The following is a 21155-nucleotide window of genomic DNA, read 5'->3' as shown; positions in this document are numbered from 1 at the left end:
AGTGCTTCGACTTCCCAGCATTCTTATTCTGTTGTTGACATGTGACAAGAAAGGGGGCATCTTTTCATCATAAAACATTTCCCAAATTTGGGGTCATGTTTAAATTCCTACCCAAGGCTTAGCAATGGAAAAGGCACCAAACTCTCATCTGTAGTTTCTTATCCAGAAAATGGAGAAAGAGTAAAAGAAAGTGAGCTTCAATTATGTTCCCTCACTCAGCTTTCTAACCATAACCCTTTATGAATGACTTTGAAGCTGAGACAGGCAAAGACTGGGTCCTGATCATTTAGCTACCTCAACTTAGCCAGAAGAAGCTAGCCTCAGTCCCTCTGTTCCACCTCCACTCTAGGTCTAACCATACAGACTGTGCTACAAGAAACCTCCTACCCTTAAAGTGATCCCACACTTAAATTGGTAGGAAGTGACACTAAGAAATGTGGCCAGCATCCACTTTGCAGAACCAGTCAACAGCTGAAGATACCCTTTGGGGCATTTGGTTTCATCTTATACTCAGCAGTTGATACTAAGTGCAAAGTAGAGAGGTACTTATCATACAAGTATGTTCTCTTGTAACCAAGGTCATTTTGTAGCAGATTAGGGAATTCACTTGGATCTATTGAGCTCTGATTGAGGGCTCTTGCCCCAGGACTGACTACCCAAGCTCGTCCCACAAGAGACCACCAGCTGGATGAAAACTAGTCTTTGCTATCTCATCCCTTGGTCCCAGGCATTGGAGCTAACATTGTCTCCAGGGAGTTCTGCAGATGTGTACCCTGGGCCCACAGCACTGGCAAGTGTTGAACTTCACATGGGGAAAGAAACCATAGTCAAGGGTGTGTAGGTAGAGGTTCTGAGGAGGCAGGCTCCATTTGTACACCAAATCCACCCTGCTGAACCAAGACCAACATGAACTCTAGGCCCTCCTATCCAGAACATATAAAAGAGAATACCAAGGTTGAAGAGAAGGTAATGTTTAGCTAAGAAAGCACAGAAGCTCAAAAGCACAAAAGAAAAGTTCAGTAGCACTGTGCTGTTTGAGATTCAGACTCAGCTCTAGGTTTGGAGTAAGATGGTAGGGCATACTGTTATCTCAGGCAAATTAAAATTCATTCTGCTCATTACTAGGCTAAACTGAACTCTCCAAACCCTACCTCTTCCTTCCAATGCTGCCATGAGTGCTGAGCCCCAAGTCCCTCCAGGCTACCATTCATCTACTGTAAAGATTAACAACAAGCATCCAAACATCAAGATTGCTAGGCAATACAAAGAACAGTCAGAAGTCACAGTGAAAGTGGGTGGAGTAGTGCATGCCTTTAATCTCAGCATTCAGAGGCAAGTGGATCTCTACAAGTTTGAGATCAGCCTGTTTTACATAGTGAGTATATATAGCCAGAACTACACAGCAAGACCCTGTCTCAAAACAAACAGATGAACAAAAAATAAAAAGGAAGTCATAATGAAATCGCCACTATATGTATCAGCACAGGTCAAGCAATTCTGATTACTTAAACTCTATGACTTTATGTAGACAATGCTCAGAAAGATACAATTTAGGGACATGTCAATATACTAAATCAGAGCAAGCCAGTGTATTAACAAAGGGGGGGTTCCCCCAAAGTTCGGCAGATAGCCACAGATCAAGCACTGACAGCTGTTAAATGTGGAAAGCAGACCCAGTCTTCGGCACACTCCACAATCCCAGGCAGCAAATGGAAACCAGGAGACGTGGCACATGATGAAAGGCTGAACAACTTGGCATCAGAGAATACAAAAGACACAGGCTTCACGTGTCTTGTGCTTGAAAGAGTCTCAAGAGTAACTGAGGAGAGGCACGTTCAGAAACGGACTCACAAAAGGCTGCCGACTTCCTACTGCAAAAGAAAAAGCTGCCTTCCCTGGCTAGAAATCAAAGTTGGAGATAAAAGCAAGAGGGAGACACCCACAATGCTACAGGGAGCAATTCCCCCCCCCCCACCCTGGCCAGGCAACAGTGGCTCCCTGTTTTGGAGCTGGAACGCCACCTGCCCCCCCCCCCCCCAATCTTCCTGCAGTTGCCTCCGATCCTACACAGGCACTGCTCTGCAAAGAGGCAGAAACCCAAGCACCCACACCAGAAAGGGAACAGTGTAAATGGTGCTTGTCCTTCTTCCCTCTCGATCACTGTCCTCCACCCACTTCTTTATGTTTGTTTCTCTTTTTTCTGGAGATTAGATGTCACTCTGTAGCCCACTATCAAACTCTGAAACTCACTATGTACCCTAAGCAGGTCTCAAACTCAAGACAGTTATTCCACATCTAAGTGCTGGGATTACAGGTGTGAGTCATCACACCTGGCTTTCATGTCCCAGTTCTGAGTTGATACCAAGAACCATAGAAAGCAGCTAGCACCTCTCATGGCACAGAAGGCACATGATTCCACTTCCCACACATTCTGTAAGGAAACATGCCAGATAGTCACTGTTCTCAGGGGAAGTGGAACACCCCTGATCTGGGAGTCCCAAATCTGAATGGATGCAGACCCTCAAGCTGCTTTGTCACCTAAGTATAATGTAGATTTAGGATTTGAGAGCATTTCAGATTTCAGATTTCCAGATTAGAAATTCATAGGAGTACATCTACAAAAATACTGAAAAAAATAAAAATAAAAAAACAAAACAAAATCTCCAGCCCCAAGAGGAGGCACATGCCTGTAATCCAGGACCTGAGTGGTAGAGGCAGGAGGATCAGTAATGCAAGGCTAAAGTTAGCTACACAGCAAGTTGGAAGCCAGTGTGGGTACATAAGACCCTGTCTCAAATAATGAAGGAAGAAAGAAATGAAAGAAGGGAGGGAGGAGGAAAGGAATGGGAAGAGAAAAAAAGAACGAAGAGAAGGAGAAAGGATTCTAGGGGCTGTAGCTTGATGATTAAGGAGTTAACCTAGCATGTAAAAATAATTAAATATAGAAATAAAATACTCTAGGGCCAGTGAGATAGTTCACAGGTAATCTGCTGCCAAGCCTGGTGACCTGGGTTTGACCCCTAGGACCCACATTATAAAAGGAGAACTGACTGCTGCCAGTTGTCCTGGGACCATCACACTAGTACTGTGGCACACACACATATTTATTCATATACACACATATACAAAATAAATAAAAATATATTAAAAGTTTTTAAATAAAATAAAATACACCAAAATTGGAATCATTTCTGGGCTCATGTATTTTACAGAATGACTGTTCAACCTGTATTCATTAAGAAACTCCTCAAACCATATACAAGCCATTCATTTAGTGTTTCAAGTTGGTTCATTTCTACAAGTGTTACCCTCTGACCCCCAAATCCTGGAAAGCCACACACCTTTCCGTGGCTCCCTGTGCAGATGTGGCCCGAGCACGTTGGATCTCCTCCTCCAGGCGCCTCCTTTCTTCTTCCAGCCGGGCCACATCTTCTGCCGACCTCGGCTGCTGAATAATGAGCTGCAGCTCCTGCAGCAGGGCCTCCTTTTCTTTGATGAGCTGCAGCCGGTCTCTGTCGGCCTCGGCCATGCCTGGCCATGACTCGTTAGCCAGCTGAGCCAGCTGCTGCTGAATACTGGAGACTCTGAGACAGAGGGGCAGGAAGAGATAGGAATGAACAGAAAACCTGATGTGGACACATTTACTTCACCATTGCTGACTCCATAAGCTCACTTGGTTAAATAAATGATGAGATAATTGCTCCGACCTTCAACTTAATAGCATTTGGAAATGAGGGGTCATGAAAGCACTGCAGAAGTCCTTTGTAATTGCTCCTCATCTGAGCTGTGAGGTGACAATAATTACACTATACTTGTTTCAAAGAATTGACAAAAAGGTAGCAATCTTCAACATGTCCACACTCTGTTTCCTACTCAATGTCATCCCAGAGAGGAAGGAAGCCGCTCATGTCTCCTTTTCCCACCACCATCAGTATTTAAACTTTCATCCAAGAGATGCCTCTGCCTTTCTGCCCCCTTGTCCAGGGGTAAGCACTAACAGACACATTGGGAAAATAACAGGAGAAAAATGCATCCATCAGGAATGTTTCAGAAAAGAACAGCCCTGGGGCCGCAGGCTCCACATCTGTTCCTTCCTGCCCCAGAGCCCTTGGCCAGGTGGGATTGAAAAGTGCCTTAAGGAGGGGCAAATACTCAACAAAAGCTGAGTGTTTGAACCCTTCCCTGGCCCTAAATTTCCAAGTGCTTGCCTGGCAAACACATTTCATCTCTTGTGCCCTGAAGTGGTGTTGAATTCAGATTAAATAAAATAGACATTGCTCATGTTTTGAAAACATACTTAAAAGTGTGAGCAGTATGTTTTAGATAAGGGTTCTTTAAGAAAAAAACTAGGAATGCCAGACCCAACATGAACCCAGTGCTGTGGAGTACGAAGTTTGGCACGCATGCCTAAAAAACGAAATCCAAAGATTTCACTGAGATGACAGAAATCTGTGAGAACATGTAAGTGTCAGGCACCACAGAACCTTAAGGCAGTGATTATAAAAAAAAAAGTGGAGCCTGAGGACTGGCGCCTCAGGATCACCTGGGAGCAGTTAGAAAGGCAACCATCAGGCCCAATCCCAGATCTACTGACTCCTACGCCATGAGGTTGGGGTCTTGGCAAGCCCTCTGGGCTCTTCTGCCGCTCACTCAAGTCGAACAGCCAGGACTCTCAGAGCTTCCTCCTCTGCAACTCTGCCCAGTCTGGAAGGTGCTAACTGACCTTTAGGGAGTTACACCAGGCACTGACAGGATGTTGTTCTTCACTAAAATGGGAATGGCAGAGGCAGGGCAGGAGCACGCATGAGACTGCCTACTTCCTGTGCCCAGGACACATGGCACTAACCGTTGTCTGGCTTCTTGCCTGCTGGGTCCAGTTCTCAGAATCATTCTCAAACCCGAGCTCCACTTAGATGTCATCAATTGACTGGAGTTACCACATGCATTAAGTAAACTGTGGCCCAGCCCTGTGCCAAATGAGGCTCTGTCTGATCTAGATATGTGCACAGGCTGGAGAATTGGACAGAACTCCTCTCCAGGTACAGAACCAACCTAAAACCCGTGGTCACAGAAAGAAAAGGGTCTGCAGGCTAAAGCTTACATTTATGCATTTTACTCAAGCCCAGTTCTTCACAAAGGTAAAAAAAAAATCTACTTGTGCATAAGTAGCTTTATTAGATAAGTTGTTTTCTAACTTAAAACTAATATCCTGAAAATGTACTGGAAAATGAGGCCAAATCATGTCACTGGAAAAAAGTAATGTCAGAGGCAACTAAGCAGGGCTTAAGTATCCACCTATGTCTAATTAGTGGAATTAGAAATTTATGGCAGTAATATATAACTGAAGCCCAAGGAAAACAGACTCTGAGCAGGACCATAAATAATCCAGTGGCAAATTAGACATTATAACCAGCAAAATTTCTAGAACAATCTACTATAACCTAAGACAAAGGTAAAGAATAAATAAATATAAAAGACTTGGTGACTAATGAGAAAATCTGGCTATGTCCTCACAGCAGATTTTTATTTCAGTTTATCTGCTTCTTAGGAAAGCCTATCTAAGCTAAGCTCTAACTATCCACATCTGTCACACTTATGACACAAACAGACACATTCTCAAAAGCACTCCTTTTGAGTTCTTAGAGGGACTTCTGTCCTATGTGTATGTGTACGTGTGTATGTGTACGCATGTACACTAGTGTCTCTCTCTCCTTCCCTCTCTCCCCCTCCCTCTCTCTCCCCCCTCTGTCTGTCTGTCTCTCTCTCAGTATGTGTGTGTGTTTTACTGGAGCCATCTCCTGGACAGCATACATGCTTAGTTACCACTTATTACTAAGCCATATGCCATCCCACCAGAGCACTCTGAATTTCCTATGGTATAAATACAAAGAGATGAAGACTCCATTGAGCCTGGCAGCTCTATGTTAGCTGGTATCTACAAGGATTCAACTTGCTGAGGGTGACAAAAGATCCAGTTCCTGATAATTCTATCCTTCTCAGGAAATCTCAAGGGATTCACACTATCTAGAAAAATCAATGAGCAGAAAGGCTTAATTACTGGAGGTAGGAGGCATACAGTGAAATTTTCAATGAGCCTGCTCACCTTAAGCATAATGAACCAGTAAAACAGCCAAAGTTAAACCATATACTATAACTTTTCATAGCTTACAGGAAAAAATGTGCTAGGAAGGGCCAACTTCTCCAGCAGAAACAAGATCCGGATGAGGATGATTTCTTACAACCCATCTGGAAAAGTTGTTTGGGTCGTGCTGAAAACTAGGCAAGCATTTCCATGCTTAAGCAAAATACACTGCTTTGTTAATTCCAACTTCACAACAGTGAAGATGCTTGTAAGCTGCTTTTCAAGCTACCTCAGAATCTAGAATACTGACACGTTGGAAAAGGCAATCCCCTTCTTGTAACCACACTCTCGATGTGGACTTTTGAGCCCCCTTCAACCAAAAGAGGCACACCAAGCTGTGGTCTGTCTCTTCTAGAAGCTAAAAGCACTAGAAGGAAGGATTCCCCCAACAACTGACCACTAGCACAGTTCCCTGGCCTTTCAGTATCATGCCTTGTCTGTTGGGTTAAGGTCCTGGAACAGAGCCACAGGCAAGGAGCATCCTAACTACTGGAGGTTTCCATGAGGAAGCAGATTTCCTGCCTGAGGCAAAACACAGATGTGCCAGGGTCTGTGCACCTTCTTCTAGATCCATGCCAGAAGCTGATCCACTGCTTGAAGGCCCATTCCTGGGAGGGCCATCATTTCAATTCTGAGCATTATAGAAAAAGCAATTTCCAGAAAGACTTTTCTTTGAAGTATTAGTTCAATAAAATTAAGTGCTTGATGAAGGTTTCCAGGAAAAAAAACCCAAAAAACTTTCCCAAGTTCATTTTTAAAGAGGCCAATTTTAAATATAAAATTGGGAAGGGATTTTCTTCCTTACTTTTTTGTACAAATCCACTATATGCTTTATTGATTTTTCTTTTTCTTTTTGATAGGTAAAACATCGTATGGCCTACATAAAATCTTTCACAAATGCCTTTAAGAACTTTAAAAGATATGTTTCCCTATACCCTGAGAGTGAAGAAATGAAAGCAAAATTTCACTTCAGGTTTCACATTTATTGCATGATTTCTAAATTCTGTTCCCTGAGCAGATCTAACACAGAAATTAAATATGAACTATTCAGTTCTGATATCTGACCACATGTTTTTTTCTGTCACAACCAAGGCATGTTAAACCATGAATGGAAACCTGTGTTTAGGTTGCAGAAACTACTCAGATTTTCAGTTTGTGGGGAAATCTTTAATTGTTTGAATTTTTTAGGAATAATGTACTTTTAATAATAAAAACATTTGAAGCACATCAAGAATAATCCCAAATTCTACCTAAAATTTTCAATCTGTTGTGTAATTTCCCATGTTTCTAAAATCCTGTGGCTTTCTGGAATAGCGAACAGAATTTCAGAAAACCTGTCACTCCATTTGATGGTGACAAGTAACGACAGATCCTACTGTCATGGTGCCAACTTAGAAACTTGTATCTTCAGATTTCAATTCCAGGCACAGATCTGACATCTCATACATTTTCACTCAGTTTTCTTCTTGTGCATGTTTACATTTTATGAAAGAAAGGTCAAAGAAAATCTCAGCTGAGATATAATTGGAGATACATGACAACATCTCCAGCAGAATGAATGAATACTGACAGGTCAGTGTAGATTCTACTAACTTCTACCTGGGAAATTCAGGAAGTCTCCATTTAGAACACATAGTACAAGAAGTATCTGTCAATATACTACTGTCTACCATGTCCCTCAGCTACACTCTCTAACATTTTCTCCCCTTGAGAAGGACAGACATTTAGATAGGAACTTTCCAAAATGAAAAGCAGCAAGTCTTCAACTCCTTATCTTTACCCAAATGGAAAAGATGGAGCCACGATAGCAAACACACTTTTATTTACTTGTCAAAGCCCATATACAAAGCCACTTGAGAAAAGAAGGGGTAAATCCAAGTGACTAATCAAATTCAACTGGAATCATACTACCACTGAATCCTGACAACCGACGAACACCAGAACCAATCCTGACAGCAACAATGAAGACACAGGAACTGAATGCACCACATGTTTTGTTCCTATCTGAGCCGAATGTTTCCATGGAAATGGCTACAAATTGTGCACAGTTCTGGACCAAGTGCTCTTAGGTTAAAAATATGGAGCTATCTGCGTCATCAGGGTTGCTTCAAGAAGATTTGTTCTTCCAATTTCAAAAAAATTCCAAAAATTTTAAGTCAGACATGTGAAAATATTCCTCTCATAATGACTGCCTTGGGAATCCAAAGAGTCATTACAGGAGAGAAAGATAAAAGCAGCCCTCTTGGGACATTTCAACCCAGAGTTGAAATATTAAACAGGTTAATCTTGACAGTGGTAGTCTGGTCAGATAATTCTCCAGAATTCTCACACTACCACCTGGAATTATAAGTTCCATTCCTAGGGACTTCCTTTAAATCTGAGCACACATAAAACCCTTCATTGTCCAGAACTCCACAGTTTTGATAACCTTGTGTTTACTTAAAACAATCTCAATTCTAGACACTCAAGAAAGACTTCTTCAAAATGTATAAAAGCATCACTTCCTCCCCCTTTTAGAACTGGAAAAACACAACTGATTCTGTAGTGGATATGTATAACAGTTACTTTGTATGTGTGAACTTGATTAAGCTAAGGGATGCCCAGACAGGTGGTAAAACATGATGTCTGACAGTATCTGTAAGAGAAATTCTGGAAATTATTAGCATGAATCAGAAGACTAAGTAAAAAAGACTTGCTTTTTATCAATGTTAGCAAGCAACATCCAATGGACTGAATTTAAGTATTGGACTTACTGGTACAAAATACAAAAACAAAAAACAAAACAAACAACAATAACAACAAAACCTGACCACAATTGTAATGGCTTAAAACAACACTACTATTTGACTATAGTTCCACAAGTCAGCAGAGCTATGTTCCTTCTAGAACCTCTAGAAAAGAATACCTCTCGTTGCCTCTTCCAGTGTGTAGTTGGCCTCTATTGATCCCCACCATACCTTCTCTCACTCTGACCTTCCTGAGTCTTTCTCACAGGATCCTGGGTTGGAAGTTGGCATCCTCAGATCATTTAGGAGCATCTCTCCCCATCTTGAGATGCTTAAACTCAACATACCTACAGAATCCTGTTTATCTTTCATTTCTGAGAAGCCTTTAATGTGCTGCTAAGGTAGAAGTGCTGGGGCCTGGATTCTTCTAAGTAGTTACAGTAAATAAAAACAGGGTTCTAGCAACTGTGAAAGAATACTTTGATGCCAAAGTAATGATTAAATGCAGTGTCTACCCACTGAATAATCTTAAATCCTCAACTTTTTGCCCAAATGTATTACTTTGACATCTAAAAGGTGACTTTGTACATACTGACACCACTTCTAGAACAAAGAAGTCACTTGCTATATTTGGTAAATGTCACAATAACATATAACAATTATGGTTGTAAGTGTAGCAATAATCTATTTTCTGTGTTTAATACAGCACAGCAAATTCCAGCACCCACACTTGGCTGTTCCACTTCGAAACAGGCACGAAGGAGCAGAGGACTGGTCAGAAGAAACAATCGCCCCCACAAGCACCCAAAGCTATCATAAAAGAATGCATGCAAAATGAAGCATATGACCAGGGAGGTAACCAGGACTGGCCAATGAACTTAGGAAATTCAATGCCAACCACAAGTCCACTCTGAAAAGTCCTGGGAGAGCTGGTGTGATGCTTCCCAGTTTAAAAAAAAAAAAAAAAAGCAGGTTTTGGTTTAGGCTACTGCTGCAGCAGGAAATCAGATGGTTTGCTTCTCTATTAATGTTACAGTTTCATAAAGGTGATTTTCATGATCTCAATGAACACTGGTCCAAGTGTCAAGCTTCTAAGGAGTCCCTCACTCTGCCTGGTATTCTGCTCTCCCCACCCGGCAAGATAATAAGACTATGTAATTCATAACGAAATAGAATGTTTTATTCTTCAATCTGGGCCTTGTGTACAGACCTATCATCCTAGCTCCTCAGAAGGCTGACACGAGAAGATCACAGGTTCAAGGCCTGCCTGGGCTAGCATAAGTTCAAGGCCAGTCTAGCCAACTTAGGGAGACACTGTATGAAAATACAAAATAAAAAAGCAGCTGGGGTATAGCTCAGTGCTAGGTCAACTGTTCAACATACTTGATGCTCTGGGTTATATTCTCAGCATGGCATATAAAAGTGAAATAAAAATTCAAATCTATGTTGCATGGTTTTCTGAAACACATATTTTAAAATGATTTGGTTTTCAAACTCTAATTCTATAAGGCATAATAGAGAAACCGTCTCTAAATAAAGGGGGTATAAACCATGCAAATATTGAAAATTGAGAACCTAAGCACCTGAGGAGAAAGGCAACACACTAAAACCACAGGGGCAAAAATATTGCACTGTGAAAGGATATGACCAATGTTTTGTGGTGAAGACTGGAGGAAGGGATGGAGTGAGGAAAGATAAACCCAAGACACAAACTGTGATAAACGTAGGCAGGTAAGCTATAATATAGGTCAACCCAAATGATGTCACTTGTCTCCAACAAATGAACTCTAATAGATATTGCTATCACCTGCTGACCTATCAGTACCAAACTACTTTTGATGGTAAGATGGACAGGTTTCTGTATCAATCTAAGTGATTAATGCCAATGTGTGTGAAAGACAAAACAGTTTGCTTCCACTGGCCTGATGGATGGATGCTATCTGTAGGTCGGATGAGAGGGAGGGCAGGAAAGGATTCCCAAGTATCTGGTATGACAGAGAAGGCTGCAACAGTCTCTTATGGATTCACATCATCTTAACTTTAAATACTAAGAATTTCACATTTTAAGAGCACTTGAAAGTTCACCAAGTGTATTATGAAGATATAAAGAATAAAGGACCTTTTCTTTTCTATTTCATTCATTGTTTCCTAGTGAAATGTAGGCACTCAGGCACTAGAAACATGTTCAGCCCTTTTTCCGCAGAAGCAAGCAAGCAAGCAAGCAGAAGGCTAGGCTGTAAAAGTGTGCTTCTTACCTTTTGCGGGCTTCTTCATACTGCCAGTTAAGTCTGACACGGCCTACAAGTCTTGTTTTGTCATCAAAGAGAAACTTTCCAGAACACAAGGAACAAAAAAGGAAGAAAAAGAATATTAAAAACATGTTTTCAAAGCAGAAAATTCACTTAACTTTTGGGGAAAAAAAAACCCTAAGAATATTATTTACAATGTATTTTTCAAAGGCCTAGAAGGAGCACCAGAAGTAATACTCTGCTGCCACCCCTGGCTGGTGAGTGCTGAGAGGCAGGCTGTGAGAACTTCTGCTTCCTAAAACTGGCATTATTTTTGTTTTTAAAACAATGGACACACAGACACAGACACAGACACAGACACAGAACACAGACACAGACACACACACACACACACACACACACACACACACACACACACACACACACTCATCTATTGTATCACTGCAAATAACAAAAATGAATTATATTTCAATTAACAGGCAATTACTTACTGTAAGCTGACACAAAGGCAAAACATTTACCCTTACTTTGCACTGTAGATTCTCCAATTCCTCATTTAATACAAATATGGCCAACCCTCCATATTTGTGAGTTCCACACTGTAGATTCAACCAACCATGGATTAAAAAATGTAGTTAAGTCTACAATGGTTGCATCTGTACTGAATATGAACAGACATTTTTCTCCTGTCATTGTTCTTAAACTGTAAGAGTATAATAACTACCCATATAACATCAGGTATTATAAACTATCTAGAGATGATCTGAAGTGAAGAGGAGGAAGTTTGTGGGGGTCTGTGCAAATAGCATGCCATCTGACATATGGGACATAATCATTTGTGGATTCTGGTGTCTCATGGGGTTTGGGAACCAATCCCACATGGACATAGTGAGAAAAGTAGACGTTCTACTTAGAAATCCCAAAGTCTAAATTAGATAGACTAGTTTCCTAAAGAAGGGGCTAGAGGATACCTTCCAAGGCTCAAGGCATAAAAAAGGAAATGAAGATAAAAGGAAACAAGGCAAGGTCTAGACTGGGGAGTATCACCTACAAGTTACGCTTTAAATGCTCACAATACTGTCAGTAGTTAGGCTTAAATATTTTCATGCCAATTATATTGAAGGTAACAAAATCCACACAAAACAAAAAACTAGTTAAACCAAGATAACAGCTGTAAAGCTGCCAACCCAGGGCCGACCCCAGTAACTTCCAGGGGCTTATAAGCCATGACAACTTACAGCTGGAATGGCAGAACCAGCCACTACTCCCAAACTGACATTTTTAGAATGGCTTATTGAAATCATTAGAGAGCTTTGATCTTATCTGTTTCTCTCAAACTAATTAAGAGCTATAAATTCTAAATCAACTTTAGGATAAGAAGAAAAAGTCATTTCCAGAACTCAATGAGTCTTGTGCTTGCTTCCTTTCTTCATTCCAAAATCTCTGGGCAAAAATGACAAGTGTTTTGGCTCACAGATTTTTCTCTGTGTATTACACTATTAACCATGTTCTTTAAATAAAAGATCCTTTTTCAAAAATGTCTAAATACACTTTCATCAATTATGAAAACAAAAATTGAAAACATTATTTCCAGAACACCTAAAACAATTTATCATTTATACTATACTTCCCCCAGAAAGGCACTATTTTTCAAACTTTCAAAGTACTATTAATAACTAAAACCCAGACATTCTCACAAATTGTTTTACCCCCTCTCTCTTAAGCTTTCTTTTATTTAATGGGAGAAGTACCATGCCTCCCACTAATGTTTTATCTTTACTTAATAACCCGTGAGGAAAAGAAGTCCTCCAAACTGTTCTCATTTGGTTGCAAATTAATTTCAAACTTCATTACAATTCATTCATTACATTCATTGTTCCAAGTCTCAAAGAAAATCAATTTCCTGACATTGTCTTAGAAGAACAAGAAATGGCAATAAAGTATAACCCTAAGTGACAGTGCCACAAAACCTTTGGAAATCACAGCCTAAACCAGAGATCAGCAATCTGATCCTGGAACTAGGTCCAGTCCACCGCCTGTTTTTTTGTTTGGGAAATAAAGTTTTAATGGCAACCAATAAGCCTATTCTCTTAGGTATCATCCAGAACACCTTTTTGCATTATAATGACAGGTGACCAGTTAAGGAAGTGACTATCTAGGCTTTCAAAGCCTGAGATATTTACTACCTGATCCTTTGCAGAAATCATTTGCTAAGCCACACTCTAAAATGTCATGGATATTTCAAGAAAACACTTAAGTTTAATGCTGGCAAAGCGACTGCCATTTTTAAGACACTTAATCACAAGACAATATGCATTCAAAATGCAACATTACAGCTAAATGTGAGAAATGTGATTTTCCTTTCAAATTTATTGACACAAAGCCCAAAATATCTTTGAGGTAGAAATTAAAAGTTAGTTCAAATGGGTGACAACACCACCAAAGCCAGTGACTCCTCTTTGGGAATGTTCATGTCTCTGTCCTGGATGAGCATACCTCCCCTATAGTATCAGTCTGAGAGCCAGCATCACAAAACTGCTGAGGGACACCAGAGTCACCAAGTGCGCCTGTGCTGTGAGAGAAATCTTGTAGAGTGTCCGTAATGGAGCAGCTATTCTTGAAGCTGTCAGTAAGCTTGGCCAGGCTCTGGAAAACAGTAAGACAAGTTCTGTGAGTGAAGACAGCATAGTTTCCTTCCTTTAGAAGCAGCTGTTTCTTTCTGGTTCAAGGAGGTCTACAGCCTAAGACTAAAGCGATATCTCATCTCCATTATCATTAGATTTTTTTTTAACAAAAGCATCTTTTTCAATGCATATACTTTAGAGAAAACTGTTAGTCATTTAAGTAAAGAGAAACTGAATCCTTCTGGTAGCACACACATAAAAATAGAGAATAATTATGGTACCATTGTTCTTGCTTTTTTAAGCGTTTGTGTTTCTTGATTAAAACAAAACAAAAAAAAAGCATTGCTATCCCAAATGCCCAAATAGTTACTGGGTCTGACAAACATGCATGCCACCTCAAATTTTTTAGAGGTAAACCAGAGATAAAGCATCTCCCAAACCACACTTTTATAACCTGATTTTTTCATCCATTGTGCTAAATGGAGAAAAGTAATCTGTGGATGTTAACATGCTAAAAATTACAGTAAGTATGAATTCTGGCACATGAAACTTGTTTGTGTGGACATTCGAGAGAAATAAGATTGTTTACTATTTCTTTAGGCTTTGGTACTTATTCACTTTTGGCATTGCTGAAGACACCAGAATCAGAATATACAAGTGCAACAGAACTCAGGCAGTTGGCTCAGAACTGAAAAGAAGGTGTTTTGGAAGGGGCCAGTCATCCTGAGTTTATTTAAGATGGAAGAGATCAGGTAGAATTAATACGCTTACTTAAACATGGTGTGCATGTGCTCAAAATACACATATATAGTACTCATAAATTATGTATATAATAATATAAAAATGTAATAAATAAATGACAGGTCGGCAGGCAGAGTTTTCAAGAGGCAGCCTTGGTTTTACCTGCATCAGGTCCCGCCGCTCCTTCTCGCCTGTACAAATGGCTTTCTTAATAGTACGGAGTTCACTCATTATAGCCTGAGCCTCATCCAGTTTGTAGTTGGTGTGAGAACTTGACATCTTCCGGTCAATCCTGTTTACAAATAAGAAATTAGAGTCATTCCACATGAGATTATAACATCCCTTTAAACAATAAATATTCAAACATTCCAATATTTAAAACAATATATATTCAAAAGTATCATAGAAAGGTGGAAAACAGTTAAAAGCAGAGTTTGGGCACAAAACAGCAAAGACTCCATGAAACCTTCCATCCTTGTGGCAAATATGAAGACCTGAGACCTGGTTGATGGATATCTGCCTTTGCTTCAGGAGCATCCTGTGTAGGAGAGGAGGCCCATATCCTCTACTAAGCAGCATGCTTGAATAATACATGAGATTGTATATTCCCTCTGGGGCGGATAACCAAAGTTTTTCATTTATTCTCAGCATTATTAAGGTCAGTGGTCAAATATGTTTATTAAATAAACTTATGGGTGAGATTTGTACGCCAGGAGAGTATATGGAAAACAGCAAGAAGAAGTATGGTCCAATAATATACTTAACAAAAATTGGAACCTCATTTTGTGGTATTGGGGATTGAACCCAGGACCTTGTCCAGGCTAGGCAGCATTCTACTACTGCACTATATCCTCAGCCCTCAAACTGGAAACGTATGCCTTCTCTATTCATTCATTTCATTCTAGTTATTACTTACCATTCTAGTTATCACTTATCTCTATCACTTATTCTATCTACCTCCTTGATACTTTGCTGCAGTCCAATATCCATCCATCAAAACTTCCTTCCTTCCCCCTTCCTCCTTCTTACCCTCTCTCTCTCTCCTGCTTCTGTCTGTTCATCCACTCAGTCAACCTATGCACATATAAGCCTGGCTGGTGGTAGTAGGTATAGAACACAAAACAACCAGACTTGGCTTCATCTTCCAATAGCAGGCAGTCTTGGGAGCATGTCCTCTGTCATGTCTCCCATTCCTAAGTCTCAAGCCCGGGAAGCCTACAAGGCTAAGGAAATGGAGAAATTGGTCCAGATGTAGAATGAATTCCTTCCCTGGAAAGCAGCTACCTTACTCAACAGGTTCCAGGCCTACCATCACACAGGTTCTGAACCTAATAACTTCCCTCAGAGGTTATCCTGAAGATTTGGATCATCATTGTGAGCCCAAACTGCCTGGTTTTCCACTACACAAACCTAGTATTCTGTGAGTAGGATAGAATTCCAGCTCCACCACTCATTAGCTGTGGGACCCTAGACAAATCATCCGTATCTTTTGATCTACTTCATTGTGTCTCAAATGGGAATACTAACAACACTACTCCCATAGGACAGGCGTAAGATTTAAGGAGAATATGGAAGGAAAGGACTCACCTGGCAGAAGTCCTAGAATATAATGTTTGTAATAATGATGATTATCAGGATAATAAAACTTCTTACTCATTGGAGAAAAGGTATTAAGTTGACAACTTTACTATTTTATTATTATTAATAAATTCCTTGTCATATGTGTAAAAACACAAAGCAAAGCTCAGCACCAGAATTGACCTGATCTATTGGCATCCTTGGAACAGAAGGGCAAATACAGAAGCAAGAAACTGAGTTGGAAAAGGGCAATAGAACCAGTCAGTATTTCTATGATAGTCATCAACTACTATGGACATTTATGAAGATGGAGACTAAGTCTTTTCCCTAAGAGAACAGATACAAATAAACCACAGGATACCACATATTGCACGACGACAATTCCAAGCCAATCACAGCCTGACTCCACAGGCACTTCCATAATGGTCAGGTACACCCTATAAGTTTCTCAAATATACATTTCTATAAAGCAAAATTCTTTAGTTATATATTATTTTAATTAGTTGCATGTATTTTTTAACTAAAGTGTTCTATGCTAAGAGTTAAATTACATGAGCATGAACAGAAGTTTGGCCTGTAGGCATTGTTTTTTTGTTCTCAAAAGATCCCTACTCTGGATCCTTCATAACACCTTATCCAAATGATTGAGGCAATTACTTTTAACTCCATAGCACCTTAACGGTTGTCATGAACTTTAGTAATAAAACATGAAAAGGCCAGGCAGTGGGGGTGCACGCCTTTAATCCCAGCACTCGGGAGGCAGAGCCAGGTGGATCTTTGTGAGTTCGAGGCCAGCCTGGTCTACAGAGTGAGTTCCAGGACATCCAGGACTGTTTCACAGAGAAACCCTGTCTCAAAAAAACAAAAAACAAAAAACCATAAATTAAAAAAAATAAAAATAAATAAATAAATAAAAAAGTTCTATTGAATGTGGTATGCAGGCCCGTAGTCAGGCAGTAGATGCAGGAGGATCATAACTTTGAGGGCAGACTAAGCTACACAGGAAGACCCTGTCTTAAAACAAAACAAAACAAAATATATGTATGTGAGTGCCTGTGTGTCTGTGCACATGCATGTGTATTTCCCAGCATAGTATCAACTAGCTATCTGGTGAATGCTTAAAAAAAAATAAATGAAAGTCAATAGCAAAAGTGGCAGCACCTAGCATATAAACCGCTTGTATATTTTTTAAATTCTTTTGTCCTCAAAAGCAGACCCCCTTCTGCCAAAATGGCTGGTTTTCTCACTCACTACAAGTATGCTGACCTGTAAGTTGAGTGTGATAGTTATAAAATTTTCTACTCTATACTTATATTACTGATCATAGTTTCACAACAAAAATCAACGTCATGGGACTGAAGTTTTGCACAGAGGCTGTTGCTAAACTAAATGATGTGATGAAAAGGGTGACTGGAAACAGATTAGAGAATCACCAGAACAAATATCAACTCCTGGTTCCCTGCTGTTCCTGAATGCCTACAGGTAGGACTGAGAATTTTGTTTACCCAACAACTAGCTCCCAAAAGGTTAGAGGTTCCTCTTCTTACACTAATTACCATTCACTGACAATATAGTAATTATTATTAAAATGAAGTCCATGGCCTCTGTACATGTAAAGCCCCAGGAGTTGACAGTAGAAAGAATTCTCTGATAGAGAATGCTTTTGGTATGACATTACTGAAGGGCAAAGCAATACCTTCAAATAATGATGAAATTATTTTTTAGCCCATGTCCAGTTCAAGACCACAGGCTGGAGTTAGGTCCAGCTGTTCACCTAGAACTGGAGTGTATCTCATGGCTAGCATCGATAAAAATGTGTGAAGACATGAGTTCAATCACCAACACCAGAAAAAAAATTCCCTTGAGAGCTATTCATCTCAGCATTAAGACCCATAATGCAGGAAAACTTAAAGCAGGGGCATCCCATGTATGTTTCCACTTTATGTACTCTAGAAAGAGCCGCAAGTCTCTAACACAAAGGAAAATTCAAGGGTCATACATTTTAAACCACTAACTGCCAAGAAAGTCACGAAATGTTTCTTGTAGGCCTTATTTAAATAATATGTTCTGTACTAATCTTCTGATGAAAGGCTTTACCATATATTGTTGTTAATGTCATAAACCAAAACCTCTGTAGGCTGATGAGATCTATAGAAAAGAGTAAGGTCATCTTCAAACAAAATCCTAAAAGCCAGGGATGTCCAATTGCTCTCTAACCATCAATGGCCACTGTCTCTGCTACTAGGCCTTCCTGCTGTTCCAGAATGAAAAACAGAGCAAGGCCTGCAAACAACCCTCATAGAGAAAAGGGAAACTTGTCTATATTAAATGTAATTTTCCACGTGCCTGGGAATGGGTGTCAATAAAGTATCCATAGTTGTATAGCTATGATTCACAGTGAAGGCTGCAGTCCCATACCTGCTCCTCTATCAGACCTGAAGATGTGGTGGCTGCATTGCAGCTTTCAGCAGTTGCAGCACCAAAGCTTGGCCACTGTTAAAATCTAGTAGTGGAGTCAGCAGCCTGTTGTGGCACCAGATTGTACAACAGGAATAGCAGCCATATCAAGGAAAAGACACCCAACTTTATCAGTAGCATGAGCACGTTAGTCCAGCAGTGGGCATTGCAGAGGCCTTCAGAGAATAAAAATGGACTTCAAGGCCTGGACCTGGGCTCTGGCTACAGTTCTACCTTCGTAGCCATGAGACAGTGAAACGGAATAAAGATTAGGGGCTAGCAAGATGGCTCAGAGTGTAATTGCACTCACCATACAAGTTTGATGATCTGAGTTTGGACCAAAGAACCTACACAAAAAAGCCAAATGTAGTAGTAGTGCAAGGTGGAGACAGGAAAACTGGCTAGAAGCTTATGGGTCAGATGACCTTGATATGCAACACCTCAGAAATAAGAAACTCTGTCTCAACAATGTAGAAGGCAAGAATCAACTCTCTGAAGTTCATCTCTGACCTCCACAACATGTGCTATGCTACATTCACGCATCACACGTCTCTCTCTCTCCATCTCTCTCTCTCTCTCTCTCTCTCTCTCTCTCTCTCTCTCTCTCTCTCTCTCTCTCTCACACACACACACACACACACACACACAGAGAGAGAGAGAGAGAGAGAGAGAGAGAGAGAGAGAGAGAGAGAGAGAGAGAGAGAGAGAGAGAGAGAGAGAATGAATATAATATGCCAGATAGACCCTGTTTTAGCGATACCCCGTAACAGAAATCCCCAGGAACAGAGCAAGGAACCCATGAAGAGATCTTTATCATCAAACTCATATCATATTGCCCTAAGATTTCCATTTTTGGTGATTAATTGAGGATGCTGGTAGAATTTACTAGCAGAAGAAGGAAAAAGCCTAACACACCTTAAACTCTCATCTTTGAGAAAAGAGCTGCCAGTCCTCTAGAGTCATTCCATGTTAATACCACAGATTAAAACACAAAAGAATAAATAGTTTTGTTACAGTCACCAGGTTTTAAATGAAAAGTTCTAGAAAGGGTCTTGAATGCACATCAGAAAGCTTTTGGCAGCTTGCTATCAACAGTGGGTCTTGTGTGCAATGCTAGGTCTGTCCTATCACTGGGAACAATGTTACTTTTGTTTCCACCCCATTTCTGTGTGTCTTACTACTATATGAGTGGTACTGCCAGAAGGGGGTTTCACAGGCTGTACCTTATATGCAGGTTAGTGGGGTGCTGTTAATGGAACCCTACTCTATCCATGCAGTATCGCTACTCTAGCTGTACACAATTCCATTCTTTTCTGGACCAGTAAATCCTCAGACAGAAAGTGCTGACTCTCTTATCTAGTAATGCCTCAGTGTGATATCAAATACTTAGAAGTATGTAGTCACTCTTATTTAAGGAGACAAATAGGTGTAAATCTATCCATCCTACCTCAACTGGGAAGTTTCTTAATCAACAGTAAGGCTGAGAAGCTCACAGAGTGGAAGGAATGGACCTAGTAGAAATTGGTTGTTGGACCACTTAGTGGACACTCCTTTCGGTAATGTGAATAGCAGACATAAGTAAAAGGACTTCTTAAAATCCAGGGCTCAAATGAAATATAATCCAAAATGTAGAGGAGAAGGAAATACTTGAGCAGTTAATAAGAAGGCAAGCAGGGCAATTAACAGTTCTCCTTAAGACCCTGGCAGCTCAGAGGGTCCCAGTATTTAAGAATGAAGTAAATGACATGACAGCTAGCAGAGACCATGATATCAGTCACTCCCACAGAACTCAGACTAGGGTCCATTTATTATGTTGAGCTGTTCCTGTTCCAGAAATTGTCTGAATCCTCTTGATGGTGTAGGAACCAAGGCAAAGTGTCACACTTGAATCATGAAGGTAGCCAATAAGATAAAAATCATGATAATAATGCAGTATCCATGGTTTTAAACAAAATGAATCCACTTTAGGGTCAGTGTGCAATTGAGAGTTTGCCTATTTCAATAGGATGGTTCATCAAGGATCTAAGTAAGATGTCACTTGCCCCAGAGACCCACAGAAAAGAAGGATGAATTTAGGTATTAAGTACTAGTTCTAAAAGCAAGTGTCCCAGGTAGGCCGAGAGCTAGCAGGGTGGTCAAAGGGGCAGGCACGGAAGACTGGAAATGAAACTAGGGTGAAATGAAGTTGGTCTAGTAGGCTAACTCATCAAACATCTACTTTGTATTCTAGGAGAGAGACGGCCACATGAGAGTCATAAGGTGAGGAGACATTTAAAAAGAATTTCTGTGGTTACTCACAAGAATCATGAATCACAGTGGCTCAGCTTAGAGTGATCAGAGTAGAATCTGTGAGAGGGATTGGGTGCCAAGTATGGAAATACCATACCATAAACAACAGATGTGGTAACAAGGGGGTCAGGGCAGCATTCTGGTCATCATACCAGTGTCAGAGACATTACAGTGTTAGGCAGATAAATGGGAGAAACTTGGGGTAAAGCCATGTTAGGTGGGCTTCCCAGTCAGGACAGCTCAGAATTAGCACAAGGTTCACTTCAGATCTCCAAACAGGGGACTACCAAGGAGATTCTGCCCATACCTGTGAGCATGCCCACCACATTCTTGTGTTTTGTTCATTCCA

At 40.5% G+C, this 21155-nt stretch overlaps 1 protein-coding gene across 2 annotated transcripts in view; it reads right to left on the bottom strand.

Annotated features, from left to right (window-relative positions):
• Wwc3 (WWC family member 3) overlaps positions 1-21155 on the bottom strand; it is a 106818-nt gene that overhangs the window by 23528 nt on the left and 62135 nt on the right. For both annotated transcript variants that reach the window (XM_052712390.1, XM_052712306.1), the window contains exons 6-9: positions 14645-14774; positions 13614-13763; positions 11124-11197; positions 3342-3584 (exon numbers count right to left, since the gene is read on the bottom strand). In XM_052712390.1, coding sequence (XP_052568350.1) covers positions 3342-3584; positions 11124-11197; positions 13614-13763; positions 14645-14774 — 597 coding nt within the window. The remainder of the gene's footprint in view (positions 1-3341; positions 3585-11123; positions 11198-13613; positions 13764-14644; positions 14775-21155) is intronic.

The sequence above is a fragment of the Peromyscus californicus genome, unplaced genomic scaffold (genome assembly GCF_007827085.1).
Source record: "Peromyscus californicus insignis strain IS unplaced genomic scaffold, ASM782708v3 Scaffold_10__1_contigs__length_136768540, whole genome shotgun sequence".
Lineage (NCBI taxonomy): Eukaryota > Metazoa > Chordata > Mammalia > Rodentia > Cricetidae > Peromyscus > Peromyscus californicus.
Note: the sequence above shows the minus strand (reverse complement) of the source record. Positions and strands in the feature narration are given on the sequence as shown.